The 23397-nt window shown below is 44.0% G+C and overlaps 1 protein-coding gene across 5 annotated transcripts in view; it reads left to right on the top strand.

Annotated features, from left to right (window-relative positions):
• The window catches only part of PPP2R2B (protein phosphatase 2 regulatory subunit Bbeta), a 250394-nt gene that overhangs the window by 72829 nt on the left and 154168 nt on the right, over positions 1-23397 (top strand). Inside the window, exon 1 of one of the 5 annotated variants that reach the window (XM_080997198.1) lies at positions 9252-10166. The exons of 3 other annotated variants lie outside the window; for them this stretch is intronic. In XM_080997198.1, the coding sequence (XP_080853324.1) occupies positions 10097-10166 (70 nt within the window). In that variant the 5' untranslated portion in view covers positions 9252-10096. Of the gene's footprint in view, positions 1-9251; positions 10167-10753; positions 10859-23397 lie in introns of those variants that run through there. One more of the 5 variants, XM_080997199.1, reaches the window with a different exon arrangement.

The raw sequence follows: 23397 nt of genomic DNA on the forward strand, positions 1-23397 counted from the left end.
ATTGACTCAAGTGTAAATGTCAACAGAATATGTTCCTGCGTAGGGTTATAGCCAGTGTGAGAATCCCTGCTTTGAGAACCTGCTGGCTGATTTTCACTGCACTCTTAATATGAATTTTGTGGCATGTGAAATTTCTGTCTTGGGGTTTATGAGGTGGAACACCTCCAGAAGGATACTTATGGCTTGCCATGTCAGTAATTTTCATATTACAAAATCCCTGAATGTGAGATGACATGATAACCTAATAAATCCTTTAAGCTATAATGGCTATTATTGGGTCAAGGTGAACTGGGCAGAGTTTTATACTGCACTGTGTCAGTAGTACACTGTGTTAATGTACAATTAACGTTGATGCGAAGATGAAAATAAGATAAGGTTTCTTCCTTGGGAAGGATTTGTCAGGTTGCTTCTTCTGATTTGCAGTGAACACTGTTTCAAATAAATCCTTTTCACAAGGCATGTTTGGCCAGCCTTAAGGTATATTGTATTGCTAGTCCATGTATGCAATATTCCTGAAGGCTTCAGATAGAGGGTCTATCTTCTGGTTTGCCTTTTAAATAGGTGGGCAATCCTTTCCTGCAGAAATAATGTGATGCCTTGAGCAGCTTACCATATGGATTGCACCATCCAGTAATGCTGATGAACATGTGTAGCATCTGGTGGTAGCAATCTACATTGAGAGTGCACATCCCATTGAAATTAATGCAGTGCTGACAAACATGTACATTTGGATGTCATTCTGATCTGCATTGAATCTGTTTTCTCCTGTCTTTGTGTAGCTTGTGCAAGAGTTTTCATGTCCTGTTGCTGATTATTTCCCCTTCTCCTCACAGAAATTGACTGCAGGATTTTGCAGGTTTGCTTGTCATCTGCTGTGCTGTTTGTGCACATACACTACTCCTGTGATCTGTGAACTTTCTTTTATAGCATTCCCTTAATGTGATCTCTTAAACATACATATTAGAAGCCTAAGGAGATGTATGAATTAGGCCCAAGTGACAAAAGATAAATATGAACCAGCCCTTAGTTACCATAGTTTCAAAGAAAATTACTGCTTATCAGCTCTCAATCAGACAGCCAATTAAGCATCTTTAACTTCTTTCTAGCAAATTGGATTTCTGTCAAGTATCTTCAACATTTTTACTTCCAAAGTAGATTTTACAGGGGAGTGGGATTTCTTTGTTCAATTGATAAAAGACACTTGTTTCAATTTTTTAAGGGACCAATTTAAAGCATTTCACTTTTAAAACCAAAATTTAGGGTTAGTGATTGGCAAACTCTGCTCTCCCTAGATACGGTGGTACCTCGGGTTACATACACTTCAGGTTACAGACTCCGCTAACCCAGAAATAGTGCTTCAGGCTAAGAACTTTACTTCAGGATGAGAACAGAAATCGTGTGGCTGCGGCGCGGCAGCAGTGGGAGGCTCCATTAGCTAAAGTCGTGTCTCAGGTTAAGAACAGTTTCAGGTTAAGAACAGACCTCCGGAACGAATTAAGTACGTAACCAGAGGTACCACTGTACATGATACAAGTCTCTTTCCTTTTTTTTTAAAGAGCATAATCTGGATTATTTTCTGAGCAACCCAAGGCTTGGGAAAATGATGCACCGTGTCCCATCAGTCCTCCCTGTCCCAAAATCACACCCTATCATACACTCCCCAAACTTCCTCCTTTGCAAACCTGGCAAGCAATGGCAGTAGCATTGCTACTGGGAGTAAAGGGAGAAAGGAGAGAAGGGAGCTTTGTACCTTCCCTCCCTTCATCTTAGTACCCTAGCAGTGTTCTGATTAGGAGCCTGCTGAGCTACAAAACCCAAAGGGTTCTGGAAGGTGGAGTTCTACTGTTATGAATTGGGGATCCTGGGTACGAGATTGCCATCTCCCTAATTTCTAGAGTTAGTAAATGCAGGAGATTCCAAAATGCTTTAAGTCTTCGCCCAGGTGCGAGACAGCTTAGAAGTGTAAAAATGCAGGCTGAATCAGTTTCTTGGCCAGGGGATTGCCTGGGGAGAAGAACCACCATGTAGTTAGTACAAAGGAAGGTAATGGGCAACTGACACAAGCATTTACCCTGTAACAGAGGAGTGTGAGTCCCTCCACCCATGAGGGGATGAGGAAGCAGGTTCAGAATTTCAGTGTACCATGATATAAACTGGGAGGTCCTGGGTAATGGGGTGTGATGTCACCACAGGAAAAAAATGTGTCCTTTTAAAGCAGAGGTTTCTAAGAAGGTGGGGAGGCCTCAATGCAGGACTGGCTGGGAGAGAAGGGACTGGCTGGGCAGAAGCTATAAGGAGAGCAACAAGAGACACTACTGGAGTGTAGGGTTCTGCACTTCCTCCATTTCAAACCGAGGTGTACATATGTGTAAATAAACCATATATCTTAAAGACACTGCAGTCTCCACTGTGCCTCATTCCAAAGAACACAAACCCTGGTTAAGTGCCAAGACCCCTGGAATTTTGCTACTGCTGAGATTGGGGTGCCCAGTAACCCTACCCTAGGGCTAAAGCTGTTCCTCATCTCTTCTCCTGGCACTCTCTCACTGCTGTTCCCACCACCTTTTGCCAGGCTCAGATTCAAGGAAAAAAATTCAAGGACCTCAAACCCTTTCCTTTCATTAGAGGCAAGTGGAGTTTGTTTGTTTTTTTGGGTTTGTTTGTTTTTGTTTTTTTGCAAATTCCTCAAGTGCCTCTCCATGCCAGACCTGTTATCCAACATTGCAGTCAACCTGAGAAAAGAGGGAGAGTTGTCTCATGCAGGGTGATTACGCATAAGCCAAGAATATCAGGAGGGAACTGAATGGATAAAGAATATTATAGATATACTGAAGGAAAATAGGATAGCTTTGTCTGGCAAGCTGAAACGTAACCTGAAGCTTTATCATGCCTTTAATTTTAAAACCAAACACACCACCTGGTACTTTGCTCAAGAGGTACCAAACTTGCCATAAAAAACTGCACATATCAGATTTCTGCCACAGCTGCAGACACCCCAAGTCACAGTGAAGGAATGGTGGCAGTTTGCAGTGAAAAATTGATTGCAGTCTGTCCCTGAAGAGAGAAGCAGCAGCAGCCTAGAATCAGACAACTCTTGCTTCTAGTCTGTCACTGAACAAAATAAAGGTAGCTCTCTCTTTGTTTCCAAATGGCCCAGTTTTGCTCCTGATTTCCTTTTCCCTGTTGAGTTGAGGCACTGATACCACAGTGTTTCCTGCTAGGTATTCTGTTGGTTTGTTTACTTTACAAGGAACACTGAAAACATTTAAGGATAATTGAAATAAACAGGAGAAAATATTAAAACACATCATGTCTGGATAGGCTTGTCTAAACCAAAAATATTTTAAGCAAGTGCCAAAAAGGTGCTTGCCCTGATGGCAATAAGCAGGAAGTTTCAAAGTGTAGCTGCTGCTACACTAAAAGATTGATTTCTTACAACTGTGAAGTATCATGTCACACCAATAACAGTGCCAATAAAAGGATGTCACATAGAGGAGGGAGAAAGGTTGTTTTCTGCTGCTCCAGAGAAGCGGACACGGAGCAATGGATCCAAACTACAAGAAAGAAGATTCCACCTAAACATTAGGAAGAACTTCCTGACAGTAAGAGCTGTTCGACAGTGGAATTTGCTGCCAAGGAGTGTGGTGGAGTCTCCTTCTTTGGAGGTCTTTAAGCAGAGGCTTGACAACCATATGTCAGGAGTGCTCTGATGGTGTTTCCTGATTGGCAGGGGGTTGGACTCGATGGCCCTTGTGGTCTCTTCCAACTCTATGATTCTATGATTCTATGAGTGCAAGTTCTGCAGATTAAACCAGTTGAGTGGGCACGTATAGGGCAAGGCAGTCCCCATTAAGCACCTGTGATCCCTATTGGCTTTTCAGGATCACCTTCTTGTCTTCAGAATAACTGGCTCTCATAGGGCCTACACAATTGTCTCTTCCCCTGCCCCCATGAGCAACAGGAGCTATGCCCCCTCTCCAGTTAGTACTGCTCCAATGATATCCTTGTTTCTACAACAACTCTGCTATCACTATTCAAACATAATTGGGTCCTTGAAGGACAAATCTTGTTATAGGACAAACCTTTCAGTGGAGCAAAACCTCATTCACATCATTTGAAAAGGGGGGACATTAACTCAATACACTTCAAAGGAAAATAAGTAAAATAATTTATTAAAATGGAGAATGACTGCTGCATTACATACAGGCAACCACACTACAGAGAGATGCTGCTGCTGCAGGATATACTGTGTGAAGCAGCTTCAGTTTATTACTGATACAATTTGCCAATATGCATATCCAGGACAAAGCCTTTAACAATTATTGCTATTATATTCAGTCTTTGCTCAACTTACCTTGTTGATACCCATTGAAATAAAAGTCTAAAGTACTCCAAAACTCCTCAAATGATTATTCGAGTTCAGGTATGTGCATAGATTTCTGGGTTTGTTTTGGCCAGCAGTTAATAGTCCAGATGCCCAGCCATAGAAGTTATTTTTCTAATATGGGCATCTGGTTCCTTGGCACACATACTTGGCTTGGATAAAGGCAGGGACACTTAGCAGACTGGCTATCCACTTTGTAACCATTAAAAGGGAATGAATACTGCATTGTGCTGGCCCTACGCCTGCTATTTACTGTTATAGCTTACCAGGGTGCAATCTGTAGGAGAAGCTGAGATAAGGAGTGGCCACAGAGCAGAAAGGTCCTCCAAAGATTTAGCAATTTAAGGAAAGTAGCTGCTAAGCAGCATCCTTTCCTTCCTGACAGCCTGCAGTGACTAGATCCTGCTTCAAAGATTGCCTTTCAACATTTCACCAGAAACACGGGTACTGAAACCTTTGGCTATATAATGTAATCGTACACAAGGGGATTGTTGCAGAAATGTTGTTTTCCTAAGGAATATCCAATTAACCACCAGCGAAAATCTTACTGTAATTTTGACTGAGAGTATACCTGTTGGAAAGTAGGTAACAGTTGTGAAAGTAGTGTGTACCTGTGGGGTCCTGCTGCTGCATGCCTTTGTTTGGGTGCAAGAAGATCACTAGTACAAGGTGGTAAGCAAATGGTGCATCACTGAGCAATTGCCACCCTGGTCTGTATCTGTAAATTGGGATTTATATGAGAAGGTTTTGCTTCAGTGATGGTGCACATCCTTTGTATGCAGAAGGTCCCAGGCCCTGGTGTGCCCAGGTAAGTTTGAGAAAAGCCTGAAACCCTTGGAGATCTGCTGCCAGTTAATACGGACAGTACTGAGCTAGATGGTCGGACTTGCTATAAGGCAGCTTCCTATGTCCTTAAATATAGTCAAATTATAAGCCACTTTTACACTTTGCCCAAAGTGGCTCACAATAAACACAAACATTATCATATCATGTTTTGTAACATATCGTGCTTTGAATTTACTGATACACTTTTAAATAAACATTTAGCGTATCAGTAAATTCAAGTAAGGCAAAATAAACACTCAGTGAACATAGGATACATTTACTGTTACACTGTAGTAATCTAGACTGAATGCATAACAAGTGCAGAGCAAAATCAAACATAAGAAGAGAGGGGAAAGCTAAACCACACTACCAGTTCTCATCTTGCTGCACTCCAACAGGACACAGTGTCGTGGCGTAAGTGAAGTTCAGAGAGCTCCTTACTCTTTTCAGCACCATTCATTATTAGGTTTACTGGGGACAGCTCCCTGCTCTCAAGTGCTGCTGTAAGGAAGACATCAGTTTTCTCAGCTGGTCAAATATGCTCCCTGCTTCTAAGCAGCTCAAAATGTCAGTGTTTCCTCTGATACTTCATATTGTCCTGCATCACCATGCAACCTCCATGCACCAATAAGTGCAGACCCTTGCCCTCCTCCTGGACCTTGGGAAAAGTTATATTCTTAATTATTATCATCATCACCAGCTTTTCTCACCCGATGGCTTCCATATTGGATCATTTGCTGCTGGACTCTTGTGTGGGTCTGCTCCTTCATACCCCAGGAATAATGGAACACCCTCAAACATACTCTTTCTTGTCCACCTCATTTATTCAGAGTAGCACATACAAAAACACAGTAAAAAGAAATCCACAATAATAAAAAAATCATTATTAAACACAGCAGATTTCAGAGCAGCAGGTAAGATTTATTTCACGTGCATTCCAGTGTGTTAGAAAGAACAGTGCTGGAATACTTGAGTTTGAGCAGTAGGATATTTTGAAGAAAAGAAGGGACTAAGGCTGTCCAAAATGATGCCCACTGAAAAGAAAAAAAGTATTTTTTCACCCTGCTGTGGAAACAAAGGGGACATTGGATGGGGAGGATTCTCCAGCAGATGGGAACTTTAAGCAATATTCTGAATATGGAGGAATAAGGTGGTGTGTGTGGTACGATTGCTGACTCACAACTGATTGAAATGTGATGCTTTCTGGTGAATCAGACCATTTGACCATCAAGTCCAATATCATCTACTGCTCTAACTGGAAGCAGATATCATATGCAGATGTCCTCCCTAGCCCTTTAACCCCTTAAGATCCTTTTAACTGCAGATGCCAGGGCTAAACCTAGGACTCAGGAAATCAAAACATGAGCTCTGCCACATGCCTCTCTACTGACAATAAAGGTAAAGGTAAAGGTACCCCTGCCCGTACGGGCCAGTCGTGTCCGACTCTAGGGTTGTGCGCCCATCTCACTTAAGAGGCTGGGGGCCAGCGCTGTCCGGAGACACTTCCGGGTCATGTGGCCAACGTGACGAAGCTGCTCTGGCGAGCCAGTGCAGCACACGGAAACGCCGTTTACCTTCCCGCTAGAAAGCGGTACCTATTTATCTACTTGCACTTAGGGGTGCTTTCGAACTGCTAGGTGGGCAGGAGCTGGGACCGAACGACGGGAGCTCACCCCGCCGCAGGGATTTGAACCGCCGACCATGCGATTGGCAAGCCCTAGGCACTGAGGTTTTACCCACAGTGCCACCCGCGTCCCTACTGACAATATGGATTGTTTAATTCAGGCATGTCCAAAGTCAGTTTCGGGGGCCTAATCTGGCCCACTGGTCGATTTAATTCAGCTTCTGTGGCAGTTTATTTCCTGGGGGGAAATTCTGGGAAAAGCTCCAGAACTTTGGTCGGCCCTCACACATGTTCACTTCATCAAATCTGGCCCTCTTTGAAAAAAGTTTGAGCACCCCTGGTTTACTTTATTTGTGTGCCAGACTTATCTAATGGCCGTGTGGTATTACAGTATTCCAATTTTATTATATATACCACTGAAGCAAGCATAACTATAGTGGTTTTATTAATTGGGGGGTGTATAAAATTAGATTTGCTAAATAATCCACTCTCAACTTAGATTTTCACTTAAGTTTCCACCTACGAGATTAGAGCTAGAAAATGTAAAAGTAAATAAACCATTGGATAACTTCTTGTGAACTAAGGATGTTTTTCTTTCCCCCCATATTATAAATCAAATATTCCATTATTACTGCTTGCAGAGCCTCAAATGGAACTGCATTCTAACTGCAATATTAGGCCCCTAGGTTGCAAAACTGCAGGCAAACACTTGTACTATAAGTAGAAGAGACACAAGAGTAATGCTTTGTTCTTACAGAATTTTAATACTGCCTAATGTGAATTCCACTTTTCAATAAAGTGTTATTCTTCTAGAAAGTGCATCATAAAGTTCAGAATTGGCCTTATGTACAATACTTGTAGCAACTTATATTATGGATACACCACACCTTGATAATCTATAGCTGTTCTACCTGTGACGCCTACCATGTTTGGTCTAAGTCGAGAACAAATCTCCCAAACAGCCAGGCTTCTAAAAGCAGGTACATACCAGTCTGTCCCTGTGCTGCCCAGTCTAGCTCTGCTCAAGTGGCCTAACTAGAAGCCTGGAAACCTTGCATGATGATGAAAATTGCTGCCTGGAAAACAGCACAGTGGTGCAGGCCTTAAGATGCTTCTGCACCTGACCTTAAAAAGACAAAAGTAGGTTCACCCTCCCGGTCTGGACCTCTTAAAGAAACACCAGCAGCTGGGTGTGGGTGGAATGGCACCATTTCTGGAATCTGCTAATCAAAGCAGCCCAGCCCAGCTATGATGGATAGTTTCCTCCAGGGGCCAATCAAGAAAGTGCAGGATGCTGGGTCATGTCATTCTATTACAAAAACTCAATAAGAGTCCTGGATCAGGCCAGTGGCTCATCTAGTTCAGCATCCTATTCTCAGTAGCCAACCAGATTCCTGTGGGAAGCCTGCAAACGACACTCTCCCCACCTGCAGCTGGTCTTCACACACACTAATAAAATAACGAGGAATTTCTACCTGTGAGGGCAAATACTATTTTTTAACACTATCCACAAAGTTACCAGGACTTAGCTGGCTGCAATGCTAAGCTGGGTAAGGCTACTTCCATGCCCCACTGCCTCTATAGTGAAGGGGTGAGGCTGACTCCACAAGTCCATGAGAGCAGCTGTGGTGCAATGACATTATCATAGCCAAGAGGCACAAAGATTGCTGAGCCGAGGGTTCGAATCCCCATTTGGCCAAGCAGCTCACTGGGTGACCTTGGGCCAGCCTAACCCGCCTCACAAGGTTATGGGGGTTGAAATGGGGGGGGGGGAGGGAGAACTATGCGCACCACCACGAGCTCTTGGGGGAATAAAAAGAAGAATCCCCAAATTACACTCGCGTCGAGACGCATGCCCGCTCTCCTCCTCTTCCAGGCCCCTTGCTCCCCGGTACTTCAGCGTCAGCCCCCCCCCCCCGCGTTAACTCTTAACAGGGAAGGGCCGCGGGAGGAAGTTCCCCTCAGAGGTCGCGCGCCGTCTACCTGCGGCCGCGCCACGTGAGCACTATTACTGCCCTGGGCGCGCGAGGTCACGGGGCCCTCGGCGCCTCAGGCGCGGCCCCGCCTCGCGAGCTCGCCTCCCTCGCCGGCCTCGTGGCGGTGCCTTCGTCGGCGTCCTTTCGAAGCTCGTCCCTCCGGGGTGGTCCTCCTCTCTCGGAAGCTCCACTGCAGCAAGAAAAAAAGCTGCTCCCGCTGCCGGGGGAAGAGTTCCCCAGGCCGCCGCCGCGGTTGGCCAAAGCCGAACTGTAGGGGAGGAGCCTGGGCTTTAATGCACCATCAGGTTCCAGCAAAGCCGCCGCCGCCGCCACAGCACAAGCCCGAGCAGCTTTCTGCAGCAGCAGCAGCAGCAGCAGCAGCAGCGACGACTCGCGCTCCGCCAGCCTGGGCTGTTCGGCGGCGCTTTGCAGCAGAGCCCAGCCCGCGGCACCCCGCGCCCCACCTCCCGCCTGCCTGCCGCAGCGGCGCCAGTCCTCCTGCCTCCCCGGAGAGAGAGAGAGAGAGGAAGACCCCCGCCTCTCCACCCTCACCGCCTCCGGCCGTGGCTTCACGGAACACCCGCCCCCCCCCTCCGCACTGAAATAATTAAAGAAAAAGAGAAGAAGAAGAAAAAACCCAGCGAGGAAGAAGAGCCTTGACGCCGGAGCAGTGCGATCTTTGCGGGAGCGGACACCATTTTGTGGCTAGCGGCTGCCTGACTTGCTGCATGCGGAGGAGAGGTGGGCAGCCAAAAGGGGAACCTGTTGGGCGCCGCGATCGGGAAGTCGCCCAGCTGCGGCACTTCTTCGCCCTGGAATTGGGGGTTGCAGCAGCGTCCCTGGGAATCGGATCGTGCGCGGCAGCGGCAGCCTTGGGAAGAGGAGGAGGGAATTCGGAGGTTGTGCAGCCGCAGCAGCAGCAACCGCAGCGTCGGCAACAGCAGCAGGCAGCGAAGGGAAATTGGACCTTGCGCATCCCCATTCCTGGGTGGAGGCGAAGGAGATTTGCACCTTTGCGTCAACGGCACGAAGAGAAAGGCATTTGGACCTTTGCAACAGCAGCGTCCCTGGCAGGAGGAGGAGGAGGTGAAAGCTTGCTTGCATATATATAGATTACACACACACACACACACACACACGTACATATTTTCCCCCCTTGCAGGGCAGGAGCATGTTGGTCTCGATGCAGCTCCCCTTCCCTCCTATCCACTGATCCCAGGCTTGGTGGGGCGATGATGGATACTTGCCTGCTTGTTCTCACTTCCCACAAAAGTAAGCCCGCTGTCAATGGAGGAGGACATTGATACCCGCAAGATAAACAACAGTTTCCTGCGCGATCACAGCTATGCAACAGAAGGTAATGGATGGCCCAGCCGGTTAGGGGTGGGGGGAAGGAAATAAAAAAATAAATAATGGGGTGGGTGAAGAAGAGAGGCAGTCCACTGCGGGGAGGCTCCTTGCCAAAGCGCAGCTCTGAGTCGGCAGCACAACGGCGCTGCGCTTGGCCACAAGATCGGACCTAGCGGGGCAATCGCGGGGAACTGGTGGCATGGTTGGTTGGTTTGGCAGCTGCGCGGGCAGGACGCGCCATAGGGCGCCGGTGCCTGGCAAGCTGGGGCCCCGAGCAGCAGGTGGATCAGGGCGGAAGGTCCCTCGAGCACTGGTCGAGGGCGCCCGGGGTGATGTCGCCTCCGGTTCATTGGTGCCCGGATCGCACCTCGACGTGTCAGCAGCCTGGCGTGCTGCTCTCCCCAGGTGTCTGCAGCCTCCCCTTGCACCCGGCGTTTGCGCTCTCTCTCGGCCGCTACCTCTTAATGCTCAGGGAAGTGTAAATTAATGACTGGTTGCTTACAAGGCAGGAATTGGGCCGGTTCACTCTGCTGGGGTGCTGCGTTACCCAAGCTCGGCAATGCAACGATTCAGCGCCAGGGAGGGTGGGGGTAAACCCTGGATGTATCACGATGACGACAGACCCAAGCTGTTTCCCGTGGAAAGGGCCAGGGAGCTGTAAGGCAGGTGTCGACATGCTTACGGGAAACGAATGCAATGGTAGGTAGCCGTGCTGCAAAGTCGATTCTGCTGAATCAACTGGGAGTGGAAAGGAAAAGGGGGTTAAAACAGAGAGGTGTTGTGGATGAAGGAAAAGAAATGGCTTCTCTGGGCCTGGTTTTCTCACTGATAATGGGTCCTTGTCTTGTGGTCTCCCCCCCATCCCCCCTTTCAATTCATCAGAGGCTTCAGTGAGCCACCACTGAAGATATTGAGCTTTGGCTCTGAAGATAAAATGGAGAAACGGGATGGTGGGGAGGGAGCGCAAAACAAGGATTTACCTGAAAGAGGTGGCATGGGGGGGAGGGTGGAATCTAAACTTGGCTCGCCTGTGATTTACTTAATCTGCAAATAAATCCCAGGAAGGATGGCGGTAGCTGCATGTGGCTCTGACTTGCTCCTGTAGTTCCGTTCCCAAGTATGTGAGCCCCCCCACTGGGCCGTGCAGTGGGGATGGTGGAAATAGGAAATGGGGTCTTGTGTTTGAAATAGGCGTTGGTATTCTTGGGGTTTGGCCAAAATCTTTAGGTTGGCAGTGATTTTTTCACTTTCAAGACAAGAAGGTGTATGGAGGGCGGAAATTGGGTACCACAATACCTCCCAAATGTGTTTAAGGTTTAGGATGGATTGTTAAATCCTCTGGGAATTGTAGCTTTGTCAGGGGAATAGAGGTCTCCCAAGAGCTCTCGGTGCCCTTAACAGAATATAGTTCCCAGCATTCTTTGGGGGAGGTCATGAGTGTTTAAAGTGGTATGATACTGCTTTAAATGTATAGTGCAAATGGGGCCTTGGTTGGAAACAACTCTGTTTCCATTTAGACAGTGGAAGTAGCCAGAGCAGGCCAAGATATGCAGAAGGCTACAATAATGTGTGCGAATAATAGGTTGGGGCTGCAGTTGGTACCTGGGAGTAAGTCCCATTGAACTCACTGAGACTTACTTCTGAGTAGATGAGTTTAGGATTTGACTTTTCCTGTACTTTACAAATGATTGCTTTAAAAACAAGTTTTATTGCTAAAACTGGGTCGTGATTGAAGCCTTCTATTGGATGAAATAGGGAAAGGTTCTGCTGTTCTCTTGGAGGCAGTTTATGTAAGTTAATCAAAAAGATCCATTTAATCCTTTGTGGTAAATTAGGCAGTACTCAAATGTGTGGCTGTCTTAACTGTCATAACTTCAATGCCTTCTAAGCCACCTCCTCAGGCTACTACTTGACTGATTCTCCCAAGGGTTGCCCCGCTAGAACTTCCCTAGGAATCTGATCACTGATTTCAGCAATAATTTAAAATCTGAATAATTCTGAATACATCTACTTATATAAAAATGGCTGTTAAAGAGATAACCTATTGCCAGGAATTTTTTAGGTGTTTGTATATTAGTTAAGTATGAGTGTCTGCCTCTTACTCATGTAGAACAAAGCAACACTTTTATATTTTTGAGCAAAATGGAGAATGGAAAAAGATCCAAGGAATTTGGTATTTTTCTTCCCCACACAGAAAAACTATGAGTAAGACATTCCATTGCAGCCTTTATGCTGGCTGTTCTAAGTAGGAAGAATTGGATTTTCAAGTGAAGATGGTATTGTATTAACAGAAGGGGGGGTATGGTATTCCCCCCCCCCCAGTAACCTGTTGCTAGTTGGAAACGACATAGGGTTGTCTTTTAAGGCATGCCTTGAATCCCATACTTCTGTGTAGAGCAAATAATGTATAGGCCATCATCATCAATAGGCAATAGTTAAAATAATTCCTTAAGCAGCTCCACCCATTTTCAGTGCAAGCCCTGTAAACACTATTAGCCAATTCACAAATAACACTTAAGCCAAACCATGGCTTAGCTTGAATGAGCAAAACATGTGGATTCCTGGAGAGAAGGTTGAGACCTCCAGGCCTGCTACAGTGAGGCAAGTCAGAGTTTGGCTTAGTGTTATGTCCAAACCTGGGCTCATGGTTTATCTCACTCCTGATAAGCCTCAATCTATAGCCAATGCTTGTTTTATGGCCCTCCACATGCATTTTGTATGAGGCAGTTAAACCACAAGCCTTGGTTTGGATGAAATGCTATGCCCAACCATGACTTAGTTTACAGCTGTGTGTCAGCAGCAGGAAGACTGGCGGAGGAGCAAGGTGGCCATGATCTTTTATCTCAGAGCTGCTCATTTGTGCTAAGCCATGGTTTGGCTTAACATGATTGCAAACTGGGCCTGTGTGATACAGTTACCGTACATTGCTGCCACAGTATAGGTCTTGTGTGTGTGTGTATATATGGCAATCCGCTTTTTAGAGGAAAGGAATCATTCTCGAATCCTGCTTGTGTGTTTCCCTTAGACATCTGGTTGACCTATCACAGTGAGAACAGGATGTTGGACTAGATAGGCCATTGGCACGATCCACCAAGCTCTGCTTATGTTATTATGTTCTTTATAGGTCTCTCCGAAGCTAGTCTGTCTCAATTGTATGTAACAGATATTGCTTCAATCCCTTGTGGATCATATCTCACTTCCCTTTTCGGTTTGCTTCAGGCAATGTTTGGCATTAATGAACACAGAGGGCTGTTGAATATAATACATCTACCATGTGGAATGTTAAATCTCTCTCATAATCTCTATATCCAGGATCTCTCATACTATGGGGCAAAAAAATAATAAAAATGCTTCATTGATGGAAAGTGTAGGAAGAGAGGTAGTTTCCAGCCTCATCTACTATATGCAATTATTTGTTTCATTCCCCCCCTCAAGTGTCTTCCATTTAAAACAAACTAAGAAAAAACCCAATGTAGATTGATTCAGTACCATTATGGATACATTTGCTGCTTGGACACTCTCTGGGCCTGCTGCCCAGTTGTTTGTTTGAAACAACTGGATGAGATCTTTGAGTGTTTTATAACAGATATCATTGCTTGTCCTTCTGCCTGCTACTTAATTCTTGTGCAATATAGGGAAAGTCCTGTTACACACTTTGCCACGAGGAATCTTCTCTCCTGATTTCAAGCATATGAGAGCACCTCATAGATTCATAGATGGGGTAGAGGGTTCCAGTGGAACTTTGAAGTGCATTTTGTCCTACCTTGCTAGCGCGCGCGCGTGCTCTCTCTCTCTCTCTCTCTCTCTCACACACACACACACACACACAGACACAGAGCTTTTCAGGCAAAATGGAACCAAGGTGCTTACGAGGGAGCATGAAATGGAGGAACCACGTAGACTTCCCCTTGTCTAGAGTTTCATTCTCTTAGCTTGCACTGCCCCATGTATTCTGCACTTAGCTGATCAAACATTAAAATACGTAGCATCATCTAGCTTAATCGTGTTTTTTCTAGAATATAATTGGTAAAGCATTAACAAAGCATACACTACATAAATGTGGTGTTGACCATGTCCCAATGCTGCCTAGACAGATCTGGTCAGTCTTTAATACTTGTTTTTGTAAAGGAGCATCCTCCTTTCCCTCCTATTCCTAGGAGGACTGCTCTTTAATTTGGGGTCCCTTTGTGACAAATCCAAGGGACTGTGGCCCTTCCATGTGCCGAGCTGTTTGGCTTTCAGTAATCTGCTTGTGCCTAAGGGGGAAGTCTGAGTCAGCTGGGATTCCGCCCCCTCCCCCCAATGAGAGCCTGACTCAAAAGTGCTTTCTGGAGCAGGGAACCTCTGCTGATGCCCTGGGAAAGGTGGAACTGCAGGCAGTGCTGTGCTGTTTGATGTAAGAATTCCCAACTGCAATAAAATTGGATTTCTCCCTGTCCCTAAAAAATAAAACAAAAATGAGCACGAATTGTTGGAGCTGGCATCCAGGTTTGGAAACAAATACAAACCAAGTACTCCTTCCCTGAAGGTTTTTGCATGTTTTGGGGCCTCTCAGAAATCATGTTCCTGCCTGTGTGTGAATGCCAAGAAATCATATGAAACAATAAACCTTTTTTCTTCCATTCAACTCCCAAGCAGCTGTCCAGAATAAGCATCTCAAATTAACCTGCCCAATCATTCTGGCAGAGACTTGCAGAATAAGTAGCACACTGAGTCACTTGGCGAATTAGCAGTAAATTGAGGAGTGAGGGTATCATGGAAGCAATTCTGCGTGTAGCTGGCATCTTTGGGAGAAAGAGCTATTAAGAGTCTAGTCTGGAGTAAATTGAATTTTATTGAAGCAACCACTAGGTGGCCCTCCTAGAGGAAGCTAATCTCTGCCAATATAATACTTTTATTTTATTTGGGAGAGGGGGGCAGATTCAGACCATATAATCCAAATAAAACACCTTAGCTGTTGTTGCGGTTATTCTTCTAGCGTATTTATCAATAGATACTGTTCCACATCTGCTGCTGTTGCTGTTGGTTTTTTTTAAAACACCACAACACAAATTGTCTCCAAAGATAGGATTGATGATGAGAAATCTTGTTTAGAAATAAATAAATAAATGGGATGGGTTGAGATATTGTTTCTACAACAGGAGTAGTGGTTTGGGATAATTCATAGGTAGCACATGTGGAAACTGTTATGTTGGATTGAGCAGGCCATGTGGCCTTTTCAGTAAGCACCTATGAACAGATCTTTCCAAACAGAAAAATGCTGTATTGAAATCAGCCTGCAGTGTTGCTTCTTTAATTGATTATCACATTTATATCCTACCTTTCCTCCAAGGAGTTCCAGGTGGTATATATACACAGATGGATGGCCATCTATCATGGATGCTTTAGTTGAGATTCCTGCATTGCAGGGGTCCCTTCCACCTCTACAATCCTATGATTCTATTATTCCATTCCTGCGCTTTTAACCACACAACAACCCTGGGATCTAGATTAGGCTGAAAAATGATGACCGGACAGGGTGAGGGAGCATCATGGCTGAATGTAGATTTGCACCCAGGCCCTAGTTGAGCATTCCAACCGCTACACCAAACTGTCTATGCAGTGGGATTCTCCACTTAACTCTATCCTGGTGTGCATTCCAGCCTCTTTTATTTGTGCCCTTATAAATGTGGTGTAATTCAGTTACCGTATTTTTCGCTCTATAACACGCACCAGACCATAACACGCACGTAGTTTTTAGAGGAGGAAAACAAGAAAAAAAATATTCTAAATGAAACAGTGGGTGTATGATTTTTGTGGTTCATGCTGTGGCCACAGACATGTGATCTGACAGTGAGTTTGGAGTAGCCCAATGCAAAAATCCTGAGGATCCATGTGGATCCATGCTTTGTAACCACGTTTTTGCACCATTGCAGCCCCAGGCAACAGTGGGTGCGTGATTTTTTTGGTACAGACTGTAGCCATGGACATGTAATGTGATCTGATGGTGAATTTGGGGTGACCCAGTGCAAAAATCCTGAGGATCCATGTGGATCCGTGCTTTGTCACCACGTTTTAAATGGGGAGGGAAGGAAAGCAAAAGCCCCCCCCCCAAGCCAGACAGGATATACGAAGTATGATTTCTTTTTTATTTACGGTATTTCTTTTTTGGCCACCTCTGTCACTGCAACCTTTGCTCTGTGCTTGCACACTTTTGGGCAATAGGGCATGTAACACACTTTTTTTCATCTGCCAAGATATAGAAAATCAATTTTAATGTCCCTATATAAAATGCCTAGTGAAGCAGAAGGGTATTACATCAGCCACTGTATTAAGGCTAAACGTTTGAAGAACAGCTCTCTATGGGGGGGGGGGAGACTAAATTCCATTTTCAATCAATTGTTATTGTGGCAGCAATTATCAGTGTATAGCGCACAATGAGGAAAAGAACTTTAAAAAATATATATAAAAAACATTCTCACGTTATACTTCAAAGAAGAGTATTAGGCTTTTAATGAAGGGGAGAGGAGAGATGCTGTAATCCTCCTGGCTCAGGAGATTCTGATTTACCAGCCGCGTGTAGAAAGTATAGATTAAGATATTTGATATACAGCATATAAATCCAGAGATTTCCATGTCTCACTCTGCAATCCAGCCTGCTGTTACTTACGAGCAGGGAAGCAGGGTTTCTCTTCCAAACAAGCATACTGTCTCCCTCCAGCAGTACATTGCTTGGAGAAGCTGTAATTTGGAGGGGGCCTGGGGGCAGGGCTCTCTGCTTTTGGAAAAGAAATGAGAAACCTACCATTGTAAAGCAAAAGTCCCCCCCCCCCCACCCAAGCCAGCCCTCTCTCTCTCTCTCTCTCCCACCTGCATGCTTTTGCTTTTCGGCTGCCTGCGAGTCCCTAGAGCACGGAGAGGAGGAAGTGGTGGGCTGGAGCCTGCACGCAGTGTGACTAGGAAAGAATTAGAAGGAAGGACTCGATCCTTTCCTTAACCCTCTGCTTGCCAGGAGGGCAGGGGATTCCCTGCTCTTTGTTGAGTTTGAGCAAACGCAGCAACAGAAGCGGGTGGGCAGTAAGACCCTGAGGCAGAATGCAGGAAAGCTTCCGCCTTCCCCCTTCCCTCCGCCCGCCCGCCCGATCTTTTTTTTGCTTGATTTTTGCCTATTTTGCCCCTGCGCTCCGGCGAGTCAGCGCCAGGGTCCACACATTCGCTCAATAACACGCACAGACATTTCCCCTTACTCTTTAGGAGAAAAAATCTGCGTGTTATAGAGCGAAATTTACGGTAGATGTCCCTTTGGGTTGTGCTATTTTGAGTGAGTGTTGGGGCTCAGCAAACTTAAGTCTATTCCTTAGTCATGCCCCTCAAATAATATGTTACAGAATGGCTTAATATTGCACAAAGGTTATCATGCTAATGGGAGACACACACAAAGATTTGCATGGTTTGTTTATATCCTTATTTGGAGATGCTAATGAATTATTAAAGATGCTGGGTAATCTACCTCGGTGAAAGGAATTTTGATCCCCTCCCCCCCATATTCCATGATGGGGCTGTTTTCCCTAAATTTCATTTTGAGCAAATCTCCTGCCAACAAACCCACTTTTAACAGATTTATCTGTGCCTTGTTTTGCAATCTGTTTCAAAGCCTAATCTTTGTTTTTCTTGTACTTAATCCTACCATTCTCTTCTCAGGCCTTCATTTTCTCATCTTAATGTCTACTGTTCCTTTCTTTATAATTTTCTTTAAAGTTTTCATTTGTATACATTTCAATAATTTTACAAAAATTATAACATTTCAAACAGTTTGACTTCCTTCCTCCTCTTTCTGGGATTCCTTAAATTTGATTTATCATTTCCTGCACATTCTAAATCAACTTAATTTATGCTTTTAGTTATTTATGTTAATTCTGTATTCTTTTTAAAACTGCAGGTTATGTCTGTACTATTCCTGACCTATCTGAGCTCAGTGTTCTAGCTTTGCCCAGAAAGCTTTCATAACAAATATTTCCCTCCTTTCTGCACCTGCTTCTACCATCAGATGCCTGGGGCAACCTTTAAAACATGAACTTGGAACTTGTCTCACATGGATGGTTACTCAAGGAATCCTTAACCTTTCAGAAGCACTGTCTTTCCCTCATGTATTGTAAAGGGCAGCTTCCTGTGCTTGAGAACAAAAGTAGCCTACAAGTCATCAGTTCAGTGAGAGCCAACCTGTCTTGTCTGTGGCAGGTTCTGGGTGTTACATTTGTGTTATGCATACTCCCCTGACTGTACTGGCCATTGATTCAATTTCCTTACCTTGCATCTATTGCTGCTGGCAGGCATTTGAGGATCTTCTGTAGAAAGCAAACGAATGCATTTTTCCTTACACTGACAGAATTTTAAAAAGATTAACTTTGCTTTAAGGGGTTGGATTTTGCTGTGCTGGAAACTTTAAAAGCTTTCTTACTTTAGGAGCTGACTTGAGAAATAGCTCTCTGAATTCCTTCCTTTTAAAGAGAGCTGGTGCCCTCTGCAAAATCTTACATTAACTTTCTCATTTTCACACGTTTTGAAATTGAAGAACAGAAATGGTGCACCTGAAGTTTCCAAAATAATTACATAAATCAAAAGAGCCATTTCCATTTTAATCTCCCCCACTTCTGCCTGAAGATTATGTCTGTGAATCTTGCAGCTTGTGCATTCTCAGATAGCAGAGACGCACTCTTATTTCATGTATTTGCCAGTCCCAGATAAGCCCAGGGCTGTGTGTATTCTGTAGTCCTGTGACATATTAGTTATTGGTTTGAGAATTCAACATCCTAGAAATTTCAGGGGGTTTTTTTAGTTAAAAGGAAATGTGAGATAGCTCAGTTGGCAGAGCATGAGACTCTTAATCTCAGAGTCATGGGTTTGAGTCCCATGTTAAGCAAAAGATTCCTGTATTGCAGGGGGTGGACTAGATGACCCTTGAGGTCCCTTCCAACGCTACGATTCTATGAAATCATTTCTTGACCTTATGGCTGCAAAGGTAGTTCTGACTAATTTGCAGTCAATGGGGCAACAGTTGATAGCTATGCAGGGCTTCCAGTGATTAGGGACTAGCAGTTCACTGCCCTTTGGAAGTGAACCGCACCAATTTCAGTGGCTTTGACTTCCAAGTTAGCGCTTTGTGGAGCTGCTCTTGAAGAATATTGCCATCTGGGAGCCAGTGCAGAATATGAGATTACCTGTCTCATACTGGTGTGAGCTGTGGATGGGATACTGCACTTGTTCTAGCGTTGGCAGCAAGTTAAGAGCACAAGAATGACTCAAGGTTCTGGTTTTGACTTTTAAAGTTGTATAACAATCCCTGTGTATTTTGGGGACCACCTCCTCCCATGTGTTTGTTGAGATCAGCAGGTGATAATTTGCTTTGTGTATTTCATTCATTGGAAGTTAGATTAATGGATGCATGTGGTGGGACAGGACTGTTGGGTGATAGCAGAAATGTGTTTTTATAAGGATTGTAAATCTCTTTCTGTGGTGGAGGAGGCTGGGAGGCTTTTGAAGTTTTAAAAAAGATTAATTGTGAGGATTATGTGAAGTACACCCCCATTTTTTATTTGGTCTCTTTTAGTAGACTTCAGTTTTTAAAAGGAAATTGGTTCATCTCTAAAATGGCACTAGCATTGTGGGTAAAAGCACAAGCTATGAACTGGAATTCCCTAGTTCTGATTTCTGTTCAGAATTAACTTAAGGGGTAGCTTAGGCAAAACATGGCCTCTGCCCTCTATTTGTAATGAAATAATATCAATAGTGTTTTAAGGATTATTGAGTCAACATATTGGAAGTGCTTAATAAAGTACCATTTAAGTTCTGAATATGATTATAGTCCATACATGACTACTGAATTGCAAGTAATAATGTTGCCAGTGTTTGTAGTTACTTGATTTGGAATATGATTTTGTTCCTTGGATATATTACAAATTGAGCCATTTCCCCAGAATTTTCTCTGGCTGAAATAACATTTTTGTATATGTGTGGCTTGCATTTTCAGAATGGAAGACAGCTATGTTGTAGGAATATGCACAAAAGTTGAATCCCCTTGTAACTCAATGGAAGTTCTCATTGATAGATGTGAACTGTGTGACCAGAACACCCAATGACACAGCCTTTTGTTTATTTAATATTGTCTCCATTTGGATCAAGTATTTGACTTGTTTTTTGCAAATGTATAATACGATTGCTGTCACCGCAACCTTCTGTTGTTCCTGACTATTGTTGTTTTGTGATGGAAAGAGGAAGATTGAATTTCTAAGTGGCTTTCTGCCATGCCTGATGCTTGAAACTATATTTCCCAAGAGCCAATACAGTAAGACAGGTGCATGCAAGCATTCATTAAGAGCCTGAAGAAAATATTTGAAAAGCAGATGAAAACTCAAGAAGATAGATATTAAATATACCAAGCCAGGTGCAGATTGAGCTGAGGAGAATTTGCTAGTCAGTCATTACTGGGTTGGGAGCGTGGATAGTGCTGGTACAAGTATGATTATGCACAACAGCAACACTTTTTTAAAAATAAAAATGCATTGATTCATATGGTTACCTTGCAGAAGGCCTGAAGTTAGGAGGCAAAAATGACAATACTGTACTAGAATCATAGGATTGTAGAGTTGGGAGGGACACTGAGGGTCATCTAACCGAACCCCTTGCAATGCAGGAATCTCAACTAGATCACCCATGACAGATGACCATCCAACCTCTATTTTAAAATTTCCGTTGAAGAATTTGGAGTCTGTTCTACTGTTGAACAGCTCTTACTGTCAGGAAGTTATTCCTGATATTTAGTTGGAATCTCCTTTCTTGTAACTTGAATCCATTGGGTCGAGTCCTAGCCTCCGGAGCAGGAGAAAACAAGCTTGCCCCATCCTCCATGCGAAAGCTTTTTAAATGGCTATCGTATATCCTCTCAGTTTCCTCTTTTCCAGGCTAGACATACCCAATTCCCTCAACTGTTCCTCATAAAGCTTGGTTTCCAGACCCCTGATTATCTTGATCATCCTTCTCTACACACGTTCCAGCTTGTCAATATCCTTCTTAAATTGTGGTGTCCAGATTTGGACACAGTACTCCAGGTGTGGTGTGACCAAGGCAGAATAGAGTGATACTATTACTTCCCTTGATTGGGACACTATACGTCTGTTGATGCAACCTAGAATAGCATTAGCTTTTTATTTTTTTTTATTTTTTTTAAAAAAACCTCTCTTGCAAGCCTGAGTTTATTCTGAACTTTGGCCCACCAGACCTTCTTTCTGCAGCTGTTGGCTACTCTTGCATACCCTTCTTGCAAGTTAAAATAGTTAAGACAGGAGTGGTGCTGCCTGCAGCTCGCATACAACCATCGGGAATGCTGGAGAAAAAGCAGCAGAAAGCCTTGGTCAGTCTGTTGGATAGGCTCAGGCAGACAAAGGTTCAGCTGTTCATTAGTCTCTTTAGACACTGGCTATTTGGCATCAAACCAAACAGATGTTTACAATGAACAGCCTGGCTATGGGACTGGAATGGTGGGTGAAAGGCTGGATAGCATTACACTGCTTGCAGTGCCTGAAGGCCACCCTGTGTCCATGGATGAACTGAGGCAGAACATTGTAACCCAACATTTCGGTATGGTGTCAAAGCTAATAGAAAACTTGCATTTTGGGATATCCCTTTAATACACTTGTAGATAAGCTATGAAAATACTGTGTACTATTATATAGTCCTTGTGTAAAAGCTAGGACATTGCAGAAATGGAAGAGTTGATTAGGATGGACTTTTTGAGGGAAGGAAGAACAAGTGCAGAAGCATATTTGAATAAGGGGACTTTTCTTGGATGATATTTGCATTGACAACACAAGTCCAGCTCATGAATTGGCTTTTTAAAAATTAATAATTTCAGTATAAAAGAAAAATGACCATAATAATATAAAGATCAGTCCAGATTGTTTAATCTTTGAATGGAAAAAGGGCAGCAATCTTCAGTCATTCTCACAATGCACCTATGAGACATGTCATCATTATTCCCATTTCACAGATGAGGAGCTGACGAGGACAGAGAACAACTTTCTCACACTAGATAGCGAAATTATTGTTAAACCGCAACTAAAACCCACAAAACTGTTAATACCTTACGTATATGTGGTTCTTTTTAAGTCAATACTACACATATGCAGTAAGTAAAACTTAGCCAAATGAACTTGCTTTAGAAAATGTTATATATTGGTAGGTTTTCCCAAGTAAAGTTTTCAGCAGGTATCTAAAGCAATATGGCAACATTAGGGACTGGTGCTTATATCAATAGGCAGTGAGTTTCAAAGCATAGGTGCTGCCACATTAAAAGATTGGCTCATTGCAAATGTGGAATGAGCATCACATGGCATTTTAAAAAGTGCAATTTCCACAGATGGAAATGGCCAAATGAACACATAGGGCAAAGTGATTCCTCCAGCAAACTGGCCCCAAGGCTTAAATACATTTAAATTGTGATAACAAAACCTTGATTTTGGTCCAGTAACAAATCCACAGCCAGTGCAGATCTTTGAGCGCAGGAGTCATGTAGTGTCGTTGCAGCGCAGCATTCTGCTGAAATTTCCAGATCAGCCATAAGGGAAGGCCCACATTGAGTGCGTGCCTGAGATGCACTGTGGTGAAATGCCAACTCTGCTTTTCTTTCCATTGCACCACTCTGCTCTCAGATATAAAGGGTATGGCAAATTGCTGGAATAATCTATTCCACACACTGCTAATTCCACCAATACCTGGCTGTAACTAAAATTAACATTGCTGAGTCAGTTTTGCGTTCCTGAGTGCTGAGCAGTGAACTACAGCAGTGCAGTTTGCAGCACAAAACAGAAGTAAAGCTTCAGTAAGCATGGCAGGTTGCTGATTACTCTGTGCTAAAAATAGATTCATCAACATTTCTTCCTTATACAATTTTGATATAGCCGTTGATGGGGAAGAACAAATAACTGGCTGGTAATGGTATGTTGAGCAACACACCCACCTGTGCTTTAGAGATAGGTTAACATTAATTTTATAATTAATTTTATAATGAATGATTTTAGAGCGTTGTTTGTGCTGTACTTTTGTACTGTTTTATTGTTGTTAGCCACCCTGAGCCCGGCTTCGGCTGGGGAGGGCGGGATATAAAAAAATTATTATTATTATTATTATTATTATTATTATTAACATGGTGATAGCTATAAACCTCCTGGTGCAGAGCAGTCAAGAACCTCTGGGATTGCCCCGAG

The sequence above is a fragment of the Podarcis pityusensis genome, assembly GCF_964106645.2.
Source record: "Podarcis pityusensis genome assembly, chromosome: 2".
Taxonomy (NCBI): domain Eukaryota; kingdom Metazoa; phylum Chordata; class Lepidosauria; order Squamata; family Lacertidae; genus Podarcis; species Podarcis pityusensis.